Source organism: Ictidomys tridecemlineatus, chromosome 9, assembly GCF_052094955.1.
Source record: "Ictidomys tridecemlineatus isolate mIctTri1 chromosome 9, mIctTri1.hap1, whole genome shotgun sequence".
NCBI classification, from domain to species: domain Eukaryota; kingdom Metazoa; phylum Chordata; class Mammalia; order Rodentia; family Sciuridae; genus Ictidomys; species Ictidomys tridecemlineatus.
Window position 1 is genome coordinate 35906056 of NC_135485.1, and position 27220 is coordinate 35933275.

General features: G+C 35.0%; 1 protein-coding gene across 3 annotated transcripts in view; it reads left to right on the plus strand.

Moving 5' to 3' along the window:
• The first annotated feature begins 12021 nt into the window (after positions 1–12021).
• Gabrb1 (gamma-aminobutyric acid type A receptor subunit beta1) overlaps positions 12022–27220 on the plus strand; it is a 377956-nt gene continuing 362757 nt past the window's right edge. For 2 of the 3 annotated variants that reach the window (XR_002483390.3, XM_005319970.5), the window contains exons 1-3: positions 12024–12412; positions 12577–12668; positions 13069–13136. Coding sequence is in view for 2 of the 3 variants with exons in the window: in XM_005319970.5 (XP_005320027.1) it covers positions 12333–12412; positions 12577–12668; positions 13069–13136 (240 nt within the window). In the remaining variant the exon portion in view is untranslated. Of the gene's footprint in view, positions 12413–12576; positions 12669–13068; positions 13137–27220 lie in introns of all 3 variants that reach the window. The other variant, XM_078021256.1, reaches the window with a different exon arrangement.

Consider the following 27220-nt stretch of genomic DNA (forward strand, 5'->3'; position numbering starts at 1 on the left):
AAATAAAAAAGAGTACTATGCAAACAAATTCAGAAAGTTCTAATACTGTAAATGTGGTATGTAAAACCATTTATATCTTTAGTAAGAAGACTTAAAAAAACACGTAAAAAGAATAATTACTGTACTAAAACTTAGTATGTTAAGAGATGAGCAATATAGAAAGGTATAAAATGGAGTATCAAAGATTCAAAATGTGAGTGGAATGAAATACAAGAGGAGAGGGGTGTTTAGTGTACTTTATCTTGGTGGGTTTTTTGTTGTTGTTGTTGTTGTTGGTATTGGTGGTGGTGGTGGTAGTAGTGTCCCCTCCCCCTCCCCCTTCCCTTCTCTTCTTCTTTTATCTTTCCCTCCCTTCCTTCCTCCCTCCCTCCTTCCTTTTGTACTGAGGATTTAACCCAGGAACACTTTAACCATGGCACTACTCCAAGTCCTTTAACTTTCTATTTTGAGACAGGGTTTTGATAAGTTGCTGAGGTTCTTGCTAAATTGCTGAGGTTGGCTGCAAACTGACCATCTTCCTGCCTCAGCCTCCTAAATTGCTATGATTACAGGCACGCACCATTGCATCTGGCTCTGCTCTTTATCTTTTTGACTATGTAAGTTGCTATTATTTCAAAACAGCTTGCTATAATCAAAATATTTCTTTTATAAGACTTAGGGTAACCACAAAGCAAAACTCCACAACAGACAAACCTAAAATAATACTCAAGGAATGCAAACACACTAGCAGAGTAATTCTCATAACCACAAAGGAAGACAGTCAAAAAGGAAGGAAGGAAGAAAGAACAATTTACATAGTTTCAGTGGTAAGAGCCTATCTATTGATGATTACCTTAAATATAAATAGATTACATTCTCTAACTAAAAGACACAGAGTGACTAAATGCATGAAAAAACAAGACCCAATAATATATCACAAAATCACACTTCACCTCAAAGAACATAGAATTAAAATGAAGGGATGGAATACATATTCCTTGCAAAAGAAACTGAAAAGAGAGCAGGAGTATGCACACTTATATCAGAGAAAACAGACTGTAATTCTAAGACAATAAAAAGAGATAAGGAAAGACATTAAATAATGATAAAAGGGTCAATTCAGCAAAAGGAAATAATAATTCTAAATATATATATGCACCCTCTACTAAGGGAAATATTAATTGATCTAAAGGGAGAGATAGGCTCCAATACAATAATAGTTGGGTATTTTAGCACCCTACTTTCATGGGTCACTGGACAGGAAGTGAACAAAGAGCTCAGTTAAATTTTATAGTAAAACAGACATCTACAGATCAGACATCTACAGAATATTCTAATGCCTACTGTATGTATATACATTTTTCTCATTAGCAATGGAACATTCTTCAGGCTACATCACCAAATAAGTCTCAGAAAATTTTAAGAAGTTGAAGTCGTGTTGAGTACCTTTTCTGATAACAATGCAACACAGCTAGAAATCAATAATAAGAAAAACTTTGGATACTGTACAAGTATAGGAGAATAAAACAAATTTCTTGAAACAAATGAAAATGGAGACAACATATCCAAATTTATGGGATACAGAAAAGTCATTACTAAGAGGGAATCTATAGATTGCAATCAACGTTCACAACAAAAAAGTAGAAAGATCTCAAAAAAACAACTCATCACTGCATCTCAAGGAATAGAACAATAAGAACTAATCAAACCCTGAATTAGTAGAAGGACAGAAATAATGAGGATTAGGGCATAAATAAATTAAATGGAGACTAAAAAAGCTCAGCAAACCAAAAAATTGTTTCTTCAGAAAGAAAAAAAAAATAGGCATACTCTTAGCTTGACTAAGAAAAAGAGGAAAGATTTTAATAAATAAATCAGAGAAGAAAAGGAAATGTTATAGGTAATACAAAAGAAATATAAAAGTTCATGTCAACAAATTTTATCAAATAATATAGAATAAGTGGGCAAATTTGTTGATACCTGCATCTTCCCAAGAATGAATTATGGAGAAACAGAAAATCTGTATAGACCAATAATAAGTAGTGAGATTGAACTGGCAATAGAAAGCTTCCCATCAAAGAAATACCCAGGACCAGATAGCTTCACTTTAGAATTCTTCAAAACATTTAAATAACTAAATCCAATTCTCCATAAGTTATTCCAGAAAAAATAGACAAGGAAGGGACTCTCACAAACACTTTATAGAAGGCCAGCATTACCATGATACCACAACCAGATAAGGATATTAAAATGACAAAGAAAGAAAACTAAAACCCAAATCCTTGATGAACATGGATGCAAAAATCCTCAAAAAGAAAAAAAAAATGCTAGAAAACTGAATCTAACAGTGCATTAAAAAGATCATTCTACATGATCAAGTGCAATTCATCCCAGGGATCAAAGATGGAGTAATATATGTAGCTCACTATATATGTGATACATTGTATCAATATAATGAAGTACAAATACCATATGGTCACCTTAGTAGATGTAGAAGTGGCATTTGATAAAATTCAACATTTCTTCATTAGATGAACACTGATTAGGTTAGGTATAGAGGGAACATACCTCAACATAATAAAGCGCATTTATAATGAGCCTACGGCTAACATTACTGAGTCGGAGAAAGTTGAACACTTCCTAAGATCAAAAACAGATCAAGGATGCCCAATGACACCAAGATTTTTTTAATGTAGTACATATTTTTAAATATAAAATGTCCACCTTTATTTTTTTATTGTTTACTTATTTTTTATTTATATATGACAGAAGAGTGTATTACAATTCTTATTACACATATAGAGCACAATTTTTCATATCTCTGGTTGTATACAAAGTATATTCACACCAATTCGTGACTTCATACATATACTTTGGATAATGATGTCCATCACATTCCACCATCATTTCTAATCCCATGCCCTTTCCCTTCCCTTTCCACCCCTCTGCCCTATCTAGAGTTCGTCTATTCCTCCCATTCTCCCCCTCCCTACCCCACTATGAATCAGCCTCCTTATGGCAGAGAAAACATTCAGCATTTGGTTTTTGGGGATTGGATAACTTAATTTAGCATTATTTTCTCTAGCTCCATCCATGTACCTGCAAATGCATTTCTCTAATTATTCTCTTTTATTGCTGAGTAATATTCCATTGTATAGTGAGTCACTTTTTTAAAATCCATTTATCTATTGAAGGTCATCTAGGTTGGTTCCACAGTTTAGCTATTATGAATTGTGCTGCTGTAAACATTGATGTGATTGTGTCCCTGTAGTATGCTGTTTTTAAGTCCTTTGGGTATAGACCAAGTAGTGGGATAGCTGGGACAAATGGTGGTTCCATTCCCAATTGTCACATTGCTTTCCATATTGGTTGCACCAATTTGCAGTCCCACCAGCAGTGTATGAGTGACCCTTTCCCCCCACATCCTTGCCAACACTTATTGTTGTTTGTCTTCATAATAGCTGCCATTCTGACTGGAGTGAGATGAAATCTTAGAGTAGTTTTGATTTGCATTTCTCTAATTGCTAGTGATGACACAATGTCACCACTTTTATTTAACATAGCTCTGAAAATCCTAACCAGAGCTATCAGGCATGAACAAGAAATAAACAGCAACAAAATTGGAAAAGAATTCAAATTTTTATAGATGTTTATAGATGCATGGCCTTAAATATGGAAAACTCCAAATATGCCACCAAAACCCATGAGAACTAAAAAAATAAAATCAGCAAAGTTGATAATATAAAATCAGTAGTGTTGCTATATGACAATAGTAAATTATCTGATATAGAAACAAAGCAATCAATTACATTTACAATAGCTATAAAACAACAACTACAACCATCACTCTAGAAAGAAATTTAGAAGAACTAAAAGATGTGTACAATGAAAGTGATAGAACACTAATAAAGAAATTGAAGAGAACAGAAAACAATGGAAAGATATCTCATGTTCATAGATTGGAAGAATCTATACTGCTAAAAAATCCATACTATGTGAAGCAATTCACAGATTCAATGTAATCCCTCTTAAAATATCAATGGTATTCTTCACAGAATCAGGAAAAAATTCTAAACTTACACAGAACCATAAAAATCTCCAAATAGCCAAAGCCATCTTGAGTAAAATTAACAAAGTAGAAGACATGATACTACCTCACTGAAAGCCATGAGATAGTACTGACTGCAGTGGTACACAATTCTAATCCCAGTGACTCAGAGGCAGGAGAATTGCAAGTTTGATATTAATCTTACCAACTTTAGCAAAAGCCTGTAAATAATAAAAATTTTAGAAGGGCTAGAGATGTAGCTCAGTGGTAATAAAGTGCCCTTAGGTTCAATCCTTAGTACCAAAATCAAAAAACCAAAGCACCCCAAAAATCAACAACAAAAAAGCAAAACCAAAACCAAAAACCACTATAAAGCAGCAGTAATCAAAACAGTATGACATTGGAACTAAAACAGATGTATAGATCAACTGAATAGAATAGAGAGCCTAGAAGTAAACACATACATCTCTACAGCACTGATTTTCAGAAAAGGTGCTAATATACACATTGGAGAAAGGACAGTCTTTTCACCAGTGATACTGGAAATACTGGATATCCACATACAGAAGAATAAATCTGGGCCCCCAGCTCTGATTATTTACAAAAATCAACTGTAAATGGATTAAAGACTTAAATGTAAGACCAAGAACTATGAAACTATTGGAAGGAAACAGGAGAAATACTATAGAACATTGTAATGGGCAAAGATTTTTTTGGATAAGACTCTCCCACAAAGCACGAGAAACAAAAGCCAAAATAGACAAATGGGATTACATCAACCAAGAAACTTGTACACAGCAAAGGAAACAATCAACTGATTGAACAGAAAAACTACAGAATGGGAAAACATTAGAAATCTGTTTATTTGACAAGTATAAGGGACTCCAAAATCTCAATAGTGCAAAATAACCCAATTTTTAAAAATGGGCAATAGATCTAAATAGACATTTCTCAAAAGAGGACATACAAATGGACAACAGATACAAGAAAAAAATGTTCAAAATCATTAATCATAGAGAATCACAAATCAAAATCACAATGGGTATCACCTCAGCCCCATAACAATGGCTAATACCCAAAAGACATGTGGAGATGTGAAGAAAAGGAAACATTTGCACACTGTTGGTGGGAATATGAGTAAGAACACCCTTCACAAAAAAATATAGAGATTCCCCAAAACAATAACAACAAAACCTGAAAAGAGAACTCCATATGATCTCAATAGTTGCAATCCTACTACTGGGTTTATATTGAAGGGAAATGAGAACATTTTTGTAGATGAGACATCTGCACTTCCACATTCATAGACACTATTCACAAAAGCTAAGAAATGGAAACAATCTTAGTGGCCATCAACTGATGAATGGATAAACAAAATAGTACAAATACTCAACAGAATACTTTTTATCCAGAAATCAGGGAAATGTTTCATTTATAACAACATTGATAGAAATAGAGAACATTATTTTAGATGAAATAAGCCAGACACAAGAAAACAAGTACCACATGATATCACTCATTTGTGGAATCTAGGTTGAGCTCACATCAACTTTTCCTTCCATCAACAGTCTTTTAATTTCAAGTTTTGAGTAGAATGGAGGTTACCAGAGATATGTTGGGCAGGGATGAGGAAATGTTGATCAATAGGTACTGAGTTACACTTAGAGAGGAATAAGAAGTTCTTGTTTGCTATCACAGAACAGTCTGTCTATAGATAACAATAATAAACTATATATTTCAAAATCACGAAGAAAAATTGTGAGAGTTTTCACATGTAAGAATGATCAATGTTTTAGGAATTCAATCTACTTAACCAGATTTAAGCTTCATACATTGTATACATGTATTGAAACATAATATGGGGTTTAAATATGTTACACCATTAACATGCAATTTTTGTGTTTTAATGTATCAGTTAAAAAATAAAGTTGAAAAAGATAGCTGAAAAATACAAATACATATTTTTGAAAAATAAAATATATTTTCATACTTTCATCTAAAAATATGTGAAATAGCTGGATATTAACATAAACTGAAACAGAGAGTTTCTTAAGAATATAATAAATCCCTAGAGAATAAATTCGTATGCAAAAGTGAAATGATATCATTCCCATTAGCAAAGATAAAAATACTACATAAGTTAATTAGAATACTTAATGTACTATCAAAGTAATACAAGATTTTTAAGCTTTCAAAAATTAGTACTGTATTTAATCTGAAAAGTGAAGTCTGAGAACATAACGAAGACTATGTAAATATAATAAAAGGTAATAATGGTGTGGTTTCCTTACCCAAATCCATGCCTTACTAATGATAAATAATTGTGATAAAAATAAAACATTTTAGGATAAATCAGAAAATGTGGCCAAAAGAACAAAATGCAACTTCTACCAGTACATCTGGTAGAGGTATAACTACTAGTATTACTAGTTATACTGGTATAACTAGTAATATTACAAATTATTTTTAAGATAGATTGCAGTAATTTATATTATCTGCAAAGTATATGAAATTGAATTTCCCCAAAGTTTGTGATTTTTGCTGTTAAGTCTTCTTAAAAGAGCAAACTAATAAAAATGGTTCCTCACAGATTTTGAAAAAATTGTAAGTATTTGATTACTATTACAATTGAAAATTTTAATAAATTCATTGATCACCAAATGTATCTTTTTAAAATGTTTGTTAAATTACTTATAGATTTATTATGTATATTTCTCTTACTGATTTGAATGGGTATGTTAAAATATAAATTAAAAATGTATCTTCCCAGTTTGTCACTTGTTAGTTTTATTCAGTGTTCATGGACTATTTCCAATACCTAGAAATATATGGAGAGTAGAATAATGAATACCCACTTATCATTATTGCTAATTCGCTGAGTTTTTTTAAATAAAATATCACAGATTCAGTCAAACCTCAAAATCTAGTACCCTTGCTATCCTTGTTCTCCATTTTTAACATATATGCACACATATAGACACCTACATACATACACACAAATATATGCATATAAAACCTGGTTTTTGCACTTAAGTATTTTTAGATTTACACAATGTTTTCATGCTTAGCGTATCATTCTTTGCCTAGCTATTTTTGTTTTAGTTTTGTCTGTTTTTGCTTAATTTTTTAGCTTTAGATTTACCTGTGTAGAAACATGTTGATATTTATGTATTTTTATTGGATTCCATTGTGTGATTATATCCATATTTATTTATTTCCAATTGATAAAGATTTAGGTTTGCTACCACTTTTGCAATATTAAAAATAACACTCTAATGAACACTTTTAGACTGCATTAAGGTATCACTAAGATATATTCCTGGTGGTGGAAGTTCTGCATCGAAGTGCATGTACATCTGATATTACCAGATATGTTCAAAGTGCTTTATAAAGTGTTTATATATATTCATATGCCTATAGAAAGTGTTTGAGAGTTTTAACCAATATTTGGCATAAAATTTTGCATCTTTTTATGAGTTAGAAATGCTGTTTTGTATTAATACAATTGCAAATGCATTAAGTTGCAATTTCTTATTTAGAATACATCTTTGGCTTTTTTCTTTTTTATTTGTTTATAGAAAGGTTTTTTGTTTTTGTAAATTTTTCATACTACTTCTTTGGTGGATAAACTTGCTTAAAATATGTTTTCCTGTTTTGTGGTTTGACTTTTCATAATATCAATGGTGTATTTTTTATTTAAAATGTTAAATTTAATGTAGTTATTTACATTAATCTTTTCCTTTATAGTTCATATTTAATTAATTTCCTACATCAAAATCATAAAGGTATTCTCCCATATGGTTTTTAAAAATCCTGATAATTTGGTTTTCATATTTTACTTATATTTTCACCTTTTTTGTACATGTAATGATATAAAAATATACGTTTCCCTCCTTATGGATAATAAATTTTCTCACATAATTTATTGACTAGCTCATTTTTTCCCCACTTTTCCTAAAATGGAGGTCTATTTCTCTCCTTTGTATTTGCTTAAGCCATTTTTCACATGTTTACATGAATCTCAAAACAAGGACAAACTCTTACAATTTTTATTGTTCAAAAATAAGTCTTGATATCCCAAAGACCAGTATCCCCATATCTTCTTCTTAAAAAAATTCTTCCCAATTTTCTTGACTTGCTTTCATCCCTCATTCTTGCATTTTCATTTTACAATTGTTTTTCAATATTAATATGATATAAGAATTTTGATTCTATTTGACTGTATTTTTGTAATGTATTTTTTTTTTTTTACCATGTTGAGTATTCCTTACCACACACAGTGCACAATCCCATTTATCCAGGTCTTATTTTATATCTTTCAATCATATTTTATAATTTTTTCTACAAATGTTTTTTGCTTTCCCTCCCACTTTTTCCTAGATCCTTTAGAGATCTTTGCAGTTATTGTAATAGAATAATTTTTCCTATTGTGTTTCCTTGTTGTTAACTGCTGTATTTAGAAATAGTGAGAATACATGTGAACTTTTTGATCTTAACATCCTAGTTGAATACTACTATTAGGCTCCTCCTTTTTTCCTTAGAGGAGCCATCATTATAATAAATGAGTTGGGATTATCAATGGCCTTCAGAAGTAGTTTTACAAAACAAAAACAAAAATGACTTGGAAATTGTGTTGAGCCATAAAGGGGAAAGATTTTAATTAAGAGGATTAGTGTGGGAAGGAGAAACAAGTAATCTTACAGAAGAAAATGTAAACATTCTCAGGGTGGGTTCCGCTAAGGGAAGCCCCTTTTCTTCTTCTCCCTGCCCCCCAGGGGGCTGGGATCAACCCAGGGCCTTGTGCACACTAGGCAAGTGTTCTGCTACTTAATCCTCCCCTCAGACAAAGTATTAATTTCTTCAGAGAGAGAAAAAAAATTCCCAAGTGCATCTAGAACTGATGATGTTTAAAAATTCAATTATACACTTATTTATCTTTATTATTTTAAATTTATTTCCCCACTTAGTTCCAAGACAGCTTATAAACACTATATATTCAGTGCAAGATATCTGTTTTTAAATTAGTAAAGTGTGAAAAGGGAGATTAAATTTAGAATTACACACACACACACACACACACACACATAATGTATATAAAATTCAGGTCACCAACAACTTACATAATGATTAAAGCTGAGTATATGTATATATATATAGATAACTCTAACGTCTCTGGTGGCCAAAACAAGAGGGGAAAATAATAGGTTTTTGGATTCCTGTTGCCATTTTACAAACTATTCAGGAACTAAGACAATATTCAGACTATTAAGGTCTGGGGAAAATGTTCTCCCACAGGTCCTCAGACATATGATACTGAGATGCAGAGAGCTTCATAATCAAAAGTATTCAAGAATAAATATGATAATATCTGATATTGTATAATAATATGGTATTGTAGTATCTCTCCATTTAATCAGAAATCATAATTTAAAAGCAGAAAAATCAGTGAAATTATCTGGCTGGGGCATGCTAAACAATAGGATTCAAATATAAAATTCACAGATTATCTTCTTTAATTCAAAAATTGAATATTGGCTCTTTAGCAGATCTTGCTAATAAACTGCTGATTGTTAGTCAAAGAATTATTGGGGTTTAAAACCAACTAGAAAATATATATACCAATAAATGCTGTATAAGTTAAATGAACAAATGCAGCAAACACAAAACTAAATGCTTCTTCTATGAATTGAATTTTATTAGCAAGACTGGCAGTTTGCAACCTTCATAAATGCATTAAATGACAACTTCTAGGAGGAAAGGGACTGTGTATGTTGTTCTGTTCACTGTTTTATCACTAGCTCTTAACATAGTACCTTGTATTTAATATATGTTCAATAAATATTTGAAGAGTAAATGAATGAGAAAATGAACCAAACAAACCTCCACACAGCATATTTTCTTCAGTTTGTTCTTTTTTCAAAGAATTGTGCAGCATCGTGATTCTGTGTTTCAGCAGGAATCTGAAACATAAATAAATCTTCTCTTTACTCATTAAAAGCAGATATATATGAATTAAAAAGAGTTACAGTTGACATCCTCTCAAAAAAAAAAAAAAAATGAGAAAACTAGGGCTGGGATGTGGCCCAAGTGGTAGAATGCTGGCCTGGCATGCTCCCGGCACTGGGTTTGATCCTCAGCACCACATAAAAATAAAATAAAGATGTTGTGTCCACTGAAAACTAAAAACTAGATATTAAAAAACTCTCTCTCTTTTAAAAAAAATGAGAAAACTAATTAAGACTTAGCATTATTTCCCAGAAGAAATGCCCCAGTGCTTAAGGTTTGTGTGAAATTCAAATAAAAACAATTAATATTTTATGTTTGTACAGTTCTTTAGGAATCTTCTATATATCCCTAACTCCTTCCATATGACCCTTCCAACTGTTGGATGTCTCCAGTGTACTTGTGAAAGCTTGTAACACATGTTATATATCACGTCTCTTCATGCTAAGCACTATCTGACTGTAGTTCCTCATGCCTGAGGCATTGTAATAACCCCTTTTCCTGCTTGGTTTCCTTGTCTGGTTCCTGTCCTTGGAGTCTGTGCTTCATAGCACAGAGTAGTTAGGTACACTGAGACTAGGTTGAAATGGAGATTCTGCCCTTTATTAGTTGTTGGATATTAAATTACTAGTTTCACTGCCCTAAATTAGACTTTTTACCTTATATTTTAAATGTGGGAAAATACATATCTCATATTCAGATTGTTATAAGATAAATGAGATAAACCTATGTACTGTGCCCAAGATTTGCTAAATAACAAGTGATAAATATTGATTGCACTTATCACAATTATCATAGGAGAATATTTTGTCTAGAATCTTAGTCTAACACTGACCATCCATAGTCAAGTTTCCAATGATTTCCAGAAGCCTAAACATGGAGTATGTAACTTTCCTTAAATGACCTCAGCTTCCCTTTACAACTTCATCAGCTACCATCCTTTCTTCCTCCCCTCCTTTTATAACTGGACCTGTCATTTCTTTGTTCAGTTATACACGTAAAACAGTGATTTTTCCAATCTCTAGGACCTGGCACACCCAGTTCCCTCTTTCTGGAATGCCCTCCCCCCATGCTCTGGCAAAAAGCTTTCTCCTTCAATTTTCTCCTAGGAAATCATCTCTTCTCTGGTAGAATTATTTCTTTGGTGAGTACATAGACTATCTAAAGCTATGTTGAATTTACTCACATTTATGTCTGTCTCCTCCACTCAGTCTTTGATTTCTATTCTTTTGTAACCCTGTTAAGTCCCAGAATGTCTAGAACATAGTAAAGATTTAATATATGCTGTTTAACGAATGAACGTTCGCCAAGCCCTGTCTCCTACCACCTAACATGCGCTTAAGGTCTTTTGCCCAATTGCTTTTACTGATTTTCACTTAATTCAAACAATGCTTGCTCCCGCAGAACTGCAACTTACTTACGAGTGAACAGACATAAGACCCTCTGGATGTTTCAGGGTCCTGTTCGGGGTCACCAACACGAGTTAACATGCTGGCAATTTAAGAAAAAAAAAAAAGTGTTTCTTACTAGAAACTAGAAGGAAAGCGGGACTTGCCTCAGACTTGCCCTAGAAAAATGATTCCCTGCCTAGACCTGCTGCTTCATCCCTGTTCTCCCTCACCTCCCATCCTGGGAGCTACTTGGCAAGGGAGGGAGGAAAAGGGGGGAAGCGAGTTGAAAAGTTGGTCATCCTCTCTCTATCACTGCACTAAATCAGATGTGCTGCTAAGTCACCAACCAAGGAGTCTTGCTTCTTAGACTCCTCAAATTCGTCCTGAGTTTCCTCTGACCCTTTTCTGCCAGTCTAGGGCTCTCCCACTCCCCTTCTCCAGCAGCCATCCCCCTCCCTTCCACAAGCCAGGAAAAAACCGATTCTAGACCCCCTTGTTCTAGGACCTCTGTGACTCTCAAAGGAAGATGCAAATCACGGACAGCCTTAGCCCAATCACTGAAAGTCGAGTTTAAAAAATCAGATTGATGGCAGGAAAGCAAGGAAGAACAGAGCTACCGCCAATGCACGAGGAAAACCACATATACACATCAAATAGAATCCCCTGCTTGGAGACAGCAGGTTGCCTCCGACTACCGAAGGAACGCGGAGCACCCCAAACAGGAACTTTAAAGGGATTGTTATCTGTTGCCTGTTCCACTAGGAATATTGTTTGCAAGGCACAAGGTGTCTTTTGGTAGTGAGCACCCTCTGCGCATGCGCAGGTCCACTCGGGAATTACTGCCCAGCCGCCGACTAAGTTGCATTCCTTGAATCTTCGCAGAAAAGACAATTCTTTAATCAGAGTTAGTAATGTGGACAGTACAAAATAGAGAGAGTTTGGGGCTTCTCTCTTTCCCTGTGATGATTGCCATGGTCTGTTGTGCACACAGGTGAGCTGCCTTTGTTGAATCTCTTTCTCTCTCTGTGATAATTTCTTTTTACATGCCTGCTGAATTGTGTATCTTGTTATTTGGGGGTAGGTGTGCCTGCATCTTTTCATGTCTGCTTTCAGTTTGTGCTCATTTTGAATACGGTCTCTACTTCTTCCCTTCAGCGCCAATGAACCCAGCAACATGTCATACGTGAAAGAGACGGTGGACAGATTGCTCAAAGGATATGACATTCGCTTGCGACCGGACTTTGGAGGTAATGCTTCATTCCTTTTCAACCTGTAACCCATCCCTAGTTCACCTTTTCTGTCAAAGATAAGTGCAAAAATAAAAAATGTCATTTTCGTGAGCATGCACTATGCTTTGGACACACACACACACACACACACACACACACACACACACACACACGACTTCGGATCTCAGGTAGATGAATCCCCACTCTGAGCCGACCTCCCTCCGGCCGACACACCCTCTGCATAGTCACTGCATCACGCGTGTGTCCACACCTGTTTTCCCAGGCTGTCCCCCACGAGAAGGTTGGGGGGGAGGGAGGGAGCCTGTTCAGAATGTAGTAAGAGCTGTGAATCCCCCCCCTCCTCCAGCCAACTGCCACTCAGAGAATATGCCCTTAATATGGTCCCGACTCCCCGCAGGGCCCCCAGTGGACGTAGGCATGCGGATCGATGTCGCCAGCATAGATATGGTCTCCGAAGTGAACATGGTGAGTGGCCTCGCGACGGGCCCGGCTGCCCGGCTTACGCAGATGTGAAATGGACAGATCCCGCGTCCTCTGCGTTTCATTGGCGGTCACCTAGCCCCTGGCCCCGGGGGTCCCACTCCGCGCGTGCTCCCCACTCCAGCACACACACCCGGTTGCCCCAGGGTTTGTATTTTCGACACACACTGGCTACTGCGGTGTTCCAGAGGAAACGTGCTCGGCACTATTTTGGGAAGGACGGGTGACTGTTGCGCCGGCAGATTGGCTGGGGCGGAGTCTGAGCTTTACTTTAGCAGGGTTTCCCGGCGAGTGGCGATGTGGAGGGCACCATCTGCTGGCGACCAGGCAGCCTGCACTAGGGCCCCCGGACCGGTGGTCCGCAAGCCTTCACCTTGCCAGGCACCATTCGCACAGCCCCATTAGACTGCTGGCCCGGACGCTTGGAGACTCCACCACCGGGCACACAGTCGTAGTTTCAGAGCGTTGCCTGCCTCCTTCAGGCTCTAGCACTACACCGTGAGGCAGGAGCAACAGGCTGAAATAACGGTCCGTGCTTCCTAATATAAGGAGTGCCCAAGCCTATTCCAATGGAGGGTTTGTACTGTTCCCATGCTGGGGTAGATGAATTTATCTTGCTGCATTTTCCAAATTTGAAACACAATGGGTCGAGTTATATTGCTTTGCTTTACTCTAGACGCCTAAGTGCAATTGTAGAAAAAGCTCCATGATTAAAGGGACTGTGGAGAGGTGGAGAGCGATGATAACAGTACAATCCCTCCATTTCAAAGGGGTCAACATTATTCATTTCTTTTTCTCTTTTCTGAAGCAGTTGCAAAATGCTTCAAATCATAGCTGCTGCTTCATTTGTTGGCTATTTGCAACCACTCTGGGTAGCAGTTTTTCTAGTTACAGTGAGTTCAGAAGGAAATGCCTGTTGCTTTTCTAGAATACACTATCCAAAGAACAGCTAGATCTATGTGAACAAAATGTCACTTTTATTCCACTGGAGAGAAAAAAAAATGGCAGCAGAAATTTAGACATCCTGAATAATTTAAAGGCTAAACCTTTTAGAATTTTTATTTCTCTGTAGCTGTAATGGCCATTGGGTTATCTTTTATTTCATTCCTTGTGTCATTTTATGTTAATATACTAACATTTAAGAATTTTTCTTTTTATTTGTTGGTTATATCAGGAAGAAACAAATGTGTTTATATCCTATTGAATAGGTTTAGAATAAAAGTGTGGTTATTAAATTTCTGTATTTTATAGTTGCAACTGACTCTGCTTTATATAGTTTATTTAAAATACTATTTTAAATTGTTTCTGATTATTTAAAAAGATATTTTCAAATGTCTTTCACTGTTTGCTGGAAAAAGAAACCCAATTTTTGAAATTTATTGCACACAAGAGAATGTTTTTTGACTTGGCAAAGATTTTTAACAGATTTACTTATTAATTTTGTTTACATACATGCTAAAACTAGAAAGCAACTCAAAACACACTATTTACATATACTCAGAGAAATGTAATCATGGGTAAACATGTATAAAACTGAACGAGTTAGACAATGAGTTTAACAAGTTATGCCATTTGGAGAGATGATGATATTTTCTTTTTAAGTCACTTATCTTGGCACCTTGTAAGCATCCACATAGATAATTCATAAAATAAAATATTCAGAAAGCTAAAAAGGCAAGCATTGCCTTTGCCAGTTGTCTACCTTAGTGTACAGAGTACCATGCCTTTCAGAATTTCTAAAGATATATAATTCTCTTGGTCAGGACTCGGGGAATAGTTCAGTGCCACAGCATTTGCTGAGCATGTACAAGGTCCTGGATTCCATTCCCAGCACCTGAAAAATTTAAAAAACCAATAAATTCTGTTACTATATTTATAAACACTCTTCCTTCTTGTTATTTTTAAAAACTCTCAACTGAATTGGTAAGTTGCTGATAACCAAAAACAACCACCATAACAAAAAAGCTCTGTATTATCAGTTGTTCAACCAAATTCATAACAAGCTAAAAGATTGAATATAATTGCAGTAGCACAGGATATTTCCTTTTAATTACTGAATAACACAGTATGTTTATTCACTATACTGTTATATATGCACTTGATTTTTAAGTATTCATTCAATAGATAAAGCTTGAAAGTATACTAAAATACCTATCACTTCTTCATAATGCTTTTAAGAGACATGATAGGAAAAGTAGAAATTACCGAAAGTTAGAAAATATAAAATATTTATTTATTTATTTATTCTTCCTTGTTTCTACTTTTAATGAGAGATACCAACAGGGTCCAGGGTTTATTTTAGCCTCTCATCTATAACAAAGCATTCAAATAAATAGGATGGAAATAACTTTAAGAAAAATGGAAATGGAGAGGAATTTTTTAAAGGATTGAGTGCTCTACATAAACACAACCTGGATGGTTAGACCTCTACCACTAAGGAAGATAATTGTCTATAACATGCTTTGATTTTTAGACCATGAAAGTAGGATTAAAAGTTTGTGGGAAATAAGACTCATTGCTTTTAATTAAGATGTTTCAGAATGCCGATACATAGTAAAATTTGTAGTCCTTTAATAGGAAATTATCCCCCAAATTAAGGGAAAACAAGAATGAACAAGACTACAATAAAATAGTTTTTAAGTAAGTTAAATACATTACTCAATCATTGCCCATTTTTATTCATTATTATTATTTCCCATTCCATAACTGAGGAAATTACATAATTGTGCATTAAATTAATGGGTTTGAGAACTAGGTTCTACTAATTTTTGTCCTTTTCCTGTGCTACTCTAAGTAAAATATAACTCCAAATTGGTTTAAAGCATTCTGTCTTTTAAAGACTAACAATTTGTTTTAAACACTAACATCATAACAATAATACTTTCTGACTCATGTCCTTTAGGATATAAAATGTTTTTTTCCCAAAGTACAGAAAATAAAAAGAGACTTTGTAGCCAAGAATCTCCACATTCAAAAATCAACAACATAAATCAAAACAGCATGATATTCCATCAATATGTACATTTTTTTTGTTTCTATGTATCAATTAAATAAATTTAACTTAAATAAAAAAACAATAATTACCTTAAAATCATTGATTCTGAGCAGTATATACAAAAACTTTGGAGCATTATTCTAAGGTAGAAAAAATATATACCTGAAAGCAAGACTTCTTTTCACATAATAATATTGATTAAATTAGGAAGAAGTTTTTCTCACATCCTGGTCTGCGGTGTTTGTGATATCAATTACATACCATTGTCATTTTTTAAACTATCATCTTAAAAACTACTGTGATTTCCATTTATTATTTATTAAACTCTTCAAAGCTTTTTAAACAACTTCTGGCTATGCTTCTCCCCAACCCCACCTACAACAGACTAGAGATGAACAAGAGGCAAAAGGAGACAAGAGCTCGCAGAAATTAACCTCAAAGGAACCACTAAACTATGAGCCGAGTAGAACACAGATAGTCTTAGGCAAGTTTTCTCTTTGAGTAGTGGTTTGGGGATATATGATATAGACAACATGCAAACAAACAGTTGAAATCTTGAACTTCAAATTCCAATAACTGGTTATTTCTCCTTATTCAAGAGTCAGATCCTAATCATTAAGTAGTGTTCCAACCACAGCTCTCTGTTCTTGATCTAAGGATACTGTCATCCAAGTGCCGCCGCCCAGGAGACTTTCAAAGGAGTCAGCCAAAGTTATTTACCATAAGATACAGCCATCATGTATTCATTGTTTCATTCATTTTTTTTCAACCATGGGTGTATACAACAGTGAATGCTCTTACAGGTATTATAATTAATAACAACAACAACAAGATCACTAATGCTAAAATGAGCCAATTTTAATAAATAAGGCCCAAAAGAAAGAAAAAATTAACTTATCAAATACACACTTAAATTCCACCAAGTTACTATTTATAGGTTTCTATGGTTCAGTCATGTTTATTACCACCATAGTAACTCAAAACAGTAACCCCTCGTAAGAATTCTGCTACCCCACACCCTTTCCTTTAATTCAGCGCTTCTCAATATTTAATGTATACCTGCATCACTCTGAGATCTTGTTAAAATGAAAATTCTGAACCAGTGGTCTGGAGTAGGTCCTGATATTCTGCATTTCTTCTGGGTGATGTCTGTTGCTAGAGTGTGGACAGGATTTTGAGTGTCAGGGTTATGATATGTTATTCTAAGATCTAGCCTTATGAAGAAGTGAACAATTTTTTGTCTTTTAAATTTTTCTAGGAATGGTGTTATGTCAAGGTTTCAACCTCACTTTGAAGTTACAGTTAGTTAAACAGGTGTCTATGATCAAAAGGAAAAATTAGTTCAATAATTAGTGATTAACAACAAAGGCAAGAGCATGGATGATAGGGTTTGAGTTAAAGTAATACACAGTCTTCATCTCTGTGTTGCTACTGCAAATCAGCCAAATGTAGACGAGGACTATGAAAATAGTGCCAAGCACAGTTACCCCAATAGCACTGTCCTTTTGCTTTACAGAACACCAATGTCTTCAGAATAGAGAACATTGAAAGTTTCCCCCCCACCAAGGAGCTAGCAATAGCTTTGTAAAATAGTTTAACCATATTCCTGCTTCTGTTAGTAAATTCTCTAGGACTTTAATAGAATTTTCTTTGTGAACAGAGCAGATAGGTCAGTACCATTTAAAGGCAAGAACAGGTACAAGTCTTTCACTAAAGATATATGTGATTAATCAACCAGGTCTTTCTGTTAGGTGCTGGGTGAGAATATTATACCTTCTAAGGGGAAGCTCTTCCCTTTGACTATGTGGGGATAACAGATATGTTTCACATCTTAAAACACATTAAATGAAACATATCTAGATTTTAAAATGTTTGATTTTACATTTGAAAACCTGTGATTTTAGGGTTACTGGACCAGACTGGGTATTAAAGTCTATAACATAATGAAAATAAGTAGTATCAGTTATGGAACATTTCACATATGTGAAGTATGGTTATCAAGAGTTTTACTTTATAGCTTATTTAATTCTTGATTTAAAACTGTGCAATTCTATTACAGACTGAAAGACTGATGCTGAGAGAGGGAGGAACTTAGGTTGAGAAAGGTTAAATAACTTACTCTGGAGTTACAGAGCTAGTGAATGGCAGATTTGAAACTAGGCAGCCTGTCTCCAGGGGCTGCTTCCTAACTGCCAAGTTAGTAAAAAATTAAATGTTCTCAGTGTTTAGCTTTGGGACCTTGAGTGAGGAATTTGATTTCTCTAGGCCTCGGAATTTCTTTTCTGTAAAATGAAGTAGATTACATGATTGCTAAACCCTTTTCCAGTTCAAATATTCTGCAATAAAAGTATGGATCTTTAAAGATTTCAGAGTCTTTAAGATCAATAATCTTCTAGTGTTATTCCTCTGTTAGATTTTGGCTTATTCCATCTAATTCTCCTGTCAGATGAGTCAATCAACAAACTTTTACTGAATTCCTAACTGAGCACAAATTATGACAGTCTTCTGGGAACTCTGTAGTAATATGATTGTGCATAATCTAGGGCCTCTTGAAACATCAGTTTGATTGGTCATGGTTTTATCATCCAACTTTTTCTTCCTTAACACATTTGCAAAGACAGTAACAAGAAATGTTGGAGCAATGATCTTTGAAATGAGATTTAATTGATACCTGGTTTATGTTGCATTGAGCATTGATGTCAAGACCAAATTGAAGGTATTTCTCACTGGTGGTATCTACCCATTGTATTCACCCTGGAAACACTGATCCACTACTACCATACTTACAAAAATTTTTAGCATTTATTTGATGTGAAACAGAAGGAAACTGTTATTTTTCAAGTTCTAGAAATCCCAAAGGATTTATCCAACCTGCCTAAAATCCTACCATGAGATGACTGAGAATAAATGGAAAAACCTGAGTGTTTCTATCAGTTGAGTATCAGTGCCAATTTTCTAAGTTTTTGATGCCTTTATCTTGGCATTCCTCAAATACTTGAGAATACCTTCAAAAATATTCAAATATGAATGAAATCTTTCATTGTAAAAAATTTTAAAAAAATCTTAAGATTTATAATTGGTTTATGTTTCAGTAAGGGGGATCAACTATCATAATCATACCTGAGAATAATGAGAAAATGAATTGGTATATGCTTTTAGTTGACTTAATGTTCATGTTTTATGCCCTGTAAACTATGAGAGCACTGAGTCTTTTTTTCTATAATAACAGGAGTGAGTTTCTACATTTTAGAGTACTTCTATTTTCAGCAAAATGTATATATTTTTTGAAGTTCCTTGACTTTTTTTTTGTCTTTTGGCACTGCTGGAGATGAAATCCGAGTCCTCATGTATGCTAGGCAAGCACTTAACACTGACTACATCCCAGCCTGAAGTCCTTTGACTTCTATCTATTGAAAGAGAAGGAAGTTAAAGTTAATAGTAGTACTTAGCAATCTATTATTCAGCATTTGGCAGCTCTTAAGAAAGGGTTAAAATTAATTCATGTTAGCAAAAAGGTTGGCCATACAAAAAAATGAAAGATGCATGTTTCATCTGAAGTGAGCTCAGTTACTCCTTTTTAGAATTCTCATAGTCCACATTGTTCCTCCTCCAATAAGTGAACTAATGCATCTCTCCTGTCCTTCACAGCCCTAATAAAATCTGTTATCATATTGGGAATTTAAGATCAAAGGGGAAATTTCCAAGGGAATTCATTCATTCAACTATTCTAGTGAATAAAACATGTGGTCTCTGTCCTTATGGAATTTATAGTATTTTAAAATATTGTTTAAACTATTTAATCTTGGAGTGTGAAGATTTTTCCCTTTATAAGAGTTTGAAACATCGATAGTTATCTTGATCTTGGAGTATTTGGTTTTAAAACATACTTACTGAATGCTTAATCTTTTATCAGGTACTGAACTAAGCACTAGGGATGGAAATAAAACTAGGACAAGTCCCATGCCTTCAAAGATTTTGCAGTATAGAGGGGAATGTACAATAAACAGTTATTTTAAACAATGTAGTATGTGCTATGATAGAGACACATATATAGGATCCTATAGGGTCACTGAGAAGTAGATTCCAAGGCATGGTGAAATGAATCTTAAAGAAGAATAGTAGCTGGCAATTGAGGATAGGCTGCAAATTAGAGAGACCTTCCAACCAAAAGAAAGGATGTATATATAGGCAGGCATGACTGAACACAGAATTGAGTGTTCTGGGAATTACAGGTAATTGGCTATTGTGAGAACTTAAAGGCACAAGGGATATTGTCAAGAGATCAGACTGAGGGTGAAGTGCAACGTCTATGACAGTGTTATTAAATGCTCTTATTTATGTAAAAAGAAGCCTCACAGTAGACATATTTATATTTGTTTGTACATATGATGACCATTTCTGTAAGAATACACAAAGAACAAGCAACAGTCCTTAGCTCTTAGAATCAGAACAAGGATTAGGAGTGAGTTTAGAGATAGTAACTGTATTTTATGTGCTCCTTTGAATTTTTGGTTTAAAGAGTTTATACATACCCTACATTTTCATTTTTTAAAATTCTAATTTGTTATATATGACAGCAGAATGCATTACAGTTCATATTACACATATAGAACACAATTCCATATTTCTGGTTATACACAAAGTATATTCACACCATTCGTGTCTTCACACACACACACATAGGGAGTGCATAGGGAGGGAGGTAGAGAGAGAGAGAGGGAGGAAGAAAAGATGCTGGAATATGTATGCTAATGCCATGGATCCTAATCCCGAAATGGAGAAACCTGCCAAAAGGTTTAAGAGGCACTGTGTTTTACATTTCAAATAGATCACTCTTGTAGTTATGTGGAGGGTGATGTAGAGAAGGCTAAAGAGGTAAAGCGAGGGGGGGGGCAGGGTTCCTAGCTAAGACACTAAGAGGGTATATCAAATTGAGGAGCAATGCCTAAAGTAATACAGTGGCCTTAGGAATAAAAAGTAAGAAAAATAAAGTCAAACCAAACCATAGGGCTTTAGTAACTGACTGGATGATAGAGGTGAGAGGAGTAAGCCCTGGATGCCCTCTGGGGTTGCATATTGGGTGAATAGCATATTGGGCACTGTCTACCCTTGGAGGGAACTCAGGAAAAGGGGACTGCATCATATCCTTCACTTTGAGTGGACATATTTACAGAATGAGAAGATTATAAGATATTTGTGGGTACATTGATATAAAATGTTGGAGATAGAAGCCACCCTGAATTGGACCTTGGTGAATCTTCTATTCCCAAAGAAGGCACATCCCCTAGATAAATAGGAAACATGTGGCACATAAATGTAAGTCTAAATGGGCCAGTTAGTGACATGGAGAAAGGATACTAGACAAAGAGAATGGAATGCAGTCAACTCTATACTTAGCCACATAGTTCTTTATCTAGGAGGACCTATATTCTCTCTCATAAGATTTAGAACATACTTTTCAAATTCCTTCAGAGAGATGACTTTTGTATTCTGTTTTAGTTGTTTTTATAAAGCTATACAGGTAGGGAAAAAAGGCATGTGGGGAACCCACTTACACAGACAGCATCTGCTCCCTTCTCCACTGCATCTCTTAAGTGATTCAGAGTCCTTCTGGAACATTGTGCTTCCATGTGGGAAATTGCATGAAAGCAGTGTGAATTCTTGTAGAAAGTGCATTTGGTGATGAAACGAGACTGGTGTAACAGACAGTCCAAGTGAGGCCCACTGTATGCCCTGAGAAATGAAGCTTGCCTGCCAGAAAATTACAAAGTCACTCCCAGGTGTTTTGTAGAACTGAAACATTTGAATGGCCTGTTGGGTATGACTTTAAACAAAAATTCAACATCCCTGTCCCCTACAAGGTGGTCTCCTAGAAAAAGGAAATCTATGTAAGCAACGGCTTATTTGTAGATCATATTATTTAGTTGAGAGAAAGAAGACAGAAACAGCTAGAGGAATAGATAGATTCAAATGAAGAGAGTTCGTGGGTAGCTGTTAGCAATCTGCTATTCTAGCCCACTTTTTCTACAGAAAAAGAGTATAGGGATGTATGAGTGAAGCCCCTTTTGATACAACAACAACAACAAAAAATAATTAAAGGTTGTGTGCCTTGCTCTTGTTACTGAAGGGATTAACCAGGAAAGTTGCTTGCAGTGTATCTCACTTGAATTAGTTTATTAGGGATACTTCCTGAAAGCAGGGGAACAGATTTGTTGAAAGCTCATGGTTCCTGCCTACTCTAACCCTTTGTGACTCATGAGGACATTTTTTTCTTATGATTTATTATTTTCAGGGAAGTGATACACAATTCTCTAGTGAAGAAGCTCAGCTTTTTGGTTTCCATAGAGACAGTTCATTTGCAATCCTACCTGTGTCTAGAACATTTTCTCATGTCAGTGGCCATTGTTTCTCCCTCCTACCACCTGTAACCCCTCTCCCACTGAAATGCATCTAGATCTACTTCAAAATCTACAGGAGATCCTATTTTTCTATGGACATTTTTTTCTTTCTTTTTGCAACCAGAAAGGGGAAATTCTGCTAGGAAAAAAAAAGAATATCTGGGGCATATGAACAAACCAAGATTCCTTAAAGATAAAAGACTCAACATTAAGAATCATCCATATAAGATTCTTATTAACCTTAATCCCCCCCACACTATGTAAGCTCCAGGAAATTTAGAATTTTATTCCTTATATACTGTTAGATACCTCCTAGTGATTGTAGATGCTTAATGATAACATTCTTTATAATAGAATTTTTCTAGCCATAAAAATTGTTAGTAATAATAGCATTTTATATTATTTTAACTCAGAAATTAATAGTTTCTCCATCAGATCTACCTTATAACTTCATCTGTAATTTTCTTTTCTGTTGACTGTGGATCATAAACTGTTCCCATAGAAACAGCTTTATCACATGGCACAGTGAGATTCACAGACACAGAATCAGTTCATGACAAATATCAACACTATATATATAGTTGATATTTGTATATATGTAAGTGTGTGTGTGTGTGTGTGTGTGTGTGTGTGTTTAACTATTCATCTGCTTTAAAAATTATCACTGTTTTTGATTTTTTTCAAATGTCATCTTTCTGGCACCTGGATTATCAATATTTCTAGATGCATTTAAGAAATCGTCAAAGATAATTTGATTAGTGACTACAAAATGGCATTTATAAGGAAGGAAACTCAAACATGAAAGATATCCCATGGAAAGGTGTTACTTAGCCAGTCTGAAGGGATTGTTAGATAGAAGAGTCATATTTTTAAAAAATAATGTTTATTAGATATGAAAATATGAAGCCAAAAATTACATAATCCACAAAATGTGCATTTAATACATATGTAGATAATACCTACATCTGTCCATCTATTTGTCTACTCATTTTTGCTGTTACTGTATCCTTGTTGCTATATGCTTTAAAAAATCTTTTACATCCCACAATCGTTTGTTGTAATCAATTGTAAACTACCACATTAAGTAGTGATGAAAGATTCTTACCACTGATATTGCCACCCTCCCAAACCCTAGCCCCTATATCCACCCCCAAATTTAGTGCATCTCAAAGAAATAATTGAGAGCAAAAATCCCAATTCAAACCAACTTCTGAATTGAGGCTGTTGAGCAGAGAGAAAGAGAATGTGCTGCAAATGTTATCACTGGTCAAGTGCAGACTTCTGGCTGAATGTGGGGAGAATGATCTTTAGAAGCTTTGAAATTGGGAATGAGACCATGAGGACAGGGTAAAAAACTTGGAGAGGAGAATGGAGAAAACAACTGGTGAGTGGAACTGGAAAAACAGATTCAGTCTTGGTGGGTTGTTGGTGCATATCTCCTACACTTATGTAAACACTATTTTGGGCAACATCCCACAAACAGTATTGACATACATTTGAAAGGGCTTTCATAACCTGGTTCTCTGAAATTATAGAAAGGAATGATTTTTGGAATATTGCAGGATGGCATCTGTCCTATTGTGTTCAAAATCACTGTCATTGACCACAAATATATCTTGATGAATTATGGTTTTGCATAGTCACTGTCCTGCTTTTCCACATTTTAAAGGATTTGCAGCATGGTTCTGCAAAATGGACAAAGATATGTGAGCCCAAACCAAAATAAAGCATTTGCCTTTATACTTTTTCAATATATTTATCCTATTCACTATCATCTAGTGGCACTTAATTTTTCAATCAAAATATAAGACAATTGGTAGAGTAGGTGGGAAGCACATGCAGAAAGTAATTTCAGATTCACTGGGAAAGCACCAGCTTGAAATGTCGTCATTAGAACTTGATATCTTTAACTTTGCCCCCTGCTGAAATGCAAATAGCCCTGGGAGAGGCAAAGTAATGTTGTTTTTCAATTCCAGTGTTTATACCAGCATATGCATGGGTGGAATGAGAGGGCTGATTTGCTCTGAGAGGGCAGAGATTAGAAAAGGGGAATCTGGAGTTATTTCATACTTTCCCCCAGAATCAGAAGCTTCCTGAATTTGTGAGCTGATAGAAACTGCTAGAAGAAGTGCCAGGTGTGCTGACACAGCATTTGTGTGGCAGGCACTGATCCTCTGCACTCAAAAAGCATTTTGCTTGATCTAACAGTGATACCCAATATTGTGTAGTTCAAGATGCGAAATCAACAAATTCAACTGAATTCTCTGGCAGTGTAGCATTCGAGCTGTCTAGGCGAGGTGACAATACTATTGTGTAGTTTAAATTATCAATCTCATAGTTAAAATCAGTGGCCAGTGGCCAAAACACGAGCAATTATACAAGTCCAGGCACTATCTATCTGGTATGTATAATTTTGGTATTTCCCTTGAACTGTCTTCTCCTGAATGTTTCTTTCAAGACGTATTTGAATAATGTGTGTGTGTATGTGTGAGTGTGTGTGTGTGTGTGTGTGTGTGTGTGTGTGTGTGTGATGAATACTGAAATTGGGGCCTTGTACATGCTAAGCACCCATTTTGCCGCTGGGCTTCAACCCCAGCCCATCCACATTTGAGTAATTTTAAATCATTTTAACATTTCAGAACAATGTCGCATCCCGATTCATACTTTCAACTATAAACCTCCTGAATTTCTTAATTTGTTTGATTCTTAGTTTCATATAAAATGGAAATAATTTTAATTCCACCTGTTTCAGGAAGCTCTGAGTGGTGTCAAAACAAGTATATCATATACATATATATGTTCAGTGTATGTGATGAATAAACTATAAAATACTTTAAAGTGCTGATATATATATATATATATATATATAAAATTTTACTATTATCCCCCCCCAGGCTTATAATAAATTTCTTCCTCCTTAAAGCTAGGACAGCAGGGTTAACACTAGTTCGCATTATGCATAAAGAAATAAAATAATATTTGGTCTGATATTGGGATTTTCATCACACAGAACTCATGGAATTACTAATTGTAAAACATCCCTGTGAGAACGGACAGAAAAAATGGGAACAATTTCTCCTATCTTTTTTCCTAATAACTTTCTATTGATTCTCACTCTGAGAAGGAACTAGGTTGTGTTACCTCTTAGTTTCGATATATACACAGTCTTCCTATATCTGATTTTTATATTTTATGTTACTTCCTGATATGTGGATGAAATAGGATATATGACATTCCATGGGCTTAACCAAAGGTTTAGGGTTCTGAGGTTGAATTCTAGTTTTTAATTACTACTCTCCCACATTTATAGGATCTTGACATTTATTAACCATACATGGATCATATAATTTATTGTCCAAACACACACTATTGAGAATGAAAGGGGACACTATTAGTAATCACATGAGATTAACAAGTAAGCCGACACTTTACTAGGAATGCCAAGACTTGTGATTACTTATGCCATCCAAAGCCTTAATTTTTCTTTAAGATGTGGAATGAAGACTAAATGAGATAATGAATAGAAATCTTTGAGCATAGTGCTTGGCTAGTTAGTAGATATTTGGGAAAAATAAAACAGATTTTAATCATAATATTCTTTATCATCCTCACCATCATTGTCATTGTTCCATTTAAAATGATACAACAGAATACCATATATGGGGTGGATTGTAAATGAAAAGAAATGTACCTCACATTTCTGGAAGACGGAAGTCCAAGATCAAGGTGCTGGCAGATTCTGGGTCTGGTGAGTGCCAGGCCATTTCCTGAACAACTTCTTACTGTGTCTTCTTACATGGGACCTCCTTTATAAAGAGACTAATATCATTCATGAGGGCTATGTCCCTATGACCTTGTCACTTCCCAAAGGCCCCACCTCCAAATCCCATCACATGGAGGACCAGGTTTCAGCATATGACTTTTTTGGGGGGTACTCAGTCTTCAGCAATCATCATCATCATGAACCTATTTTCTGAGCACTTACAATGTACCAGGCATTGTTAAAAGTGCTTTGTATATAAATATCAACAATAAAACTAGGTAGAGTAGGTGAAATGACCTAATAGGATTTTTCTTTTTCTTACATTGAAGTTTGTAGATAATCAAACAAGCAAAAAACCATGATCTGATCAGTTCACTCCTATTTACTGAGAGCTTTGTACAAACAAAGAAACTTGGTAGAAACTATAAAGACTTACTGAAATTGTATGGTTTACTTTATCCCTTCAAGGAATGTATTATTCCATTTTCCTTGCGAATGCCACAGACTGGGTATGTTATAAAGAAAAGAAGTTTATTGGGCTTATGGTTCTAGAATTTCAAGGTCAAGGGGTTAAATCTGTTGATGACCTTCTTGTTAAGAGTCCTGAGGCAGCACAGGACATCATATGTCAAGAGACAGGGAGTATGCATGTCTATGTGTGTCTCTTCTGGTCTTTCTTTTTCTTATAAAGCCACCAGGACTCAGTGATGGGGGTTGTACTCTAATGACTTCATCTAATCCTAATCACCTCCCAAAGGGCCCACCTCTAAACATAACAGTCAGATCAAATTTCTACCATTTTACTACTTCACAAAGGAGATGAAATTTCAACCAATGAAGCCTTATAGAACTCATTCAAACTATAACAAGCAAAGGAACATCCAAAAATTTGCTCATAAGGAAAGTTGTGAAT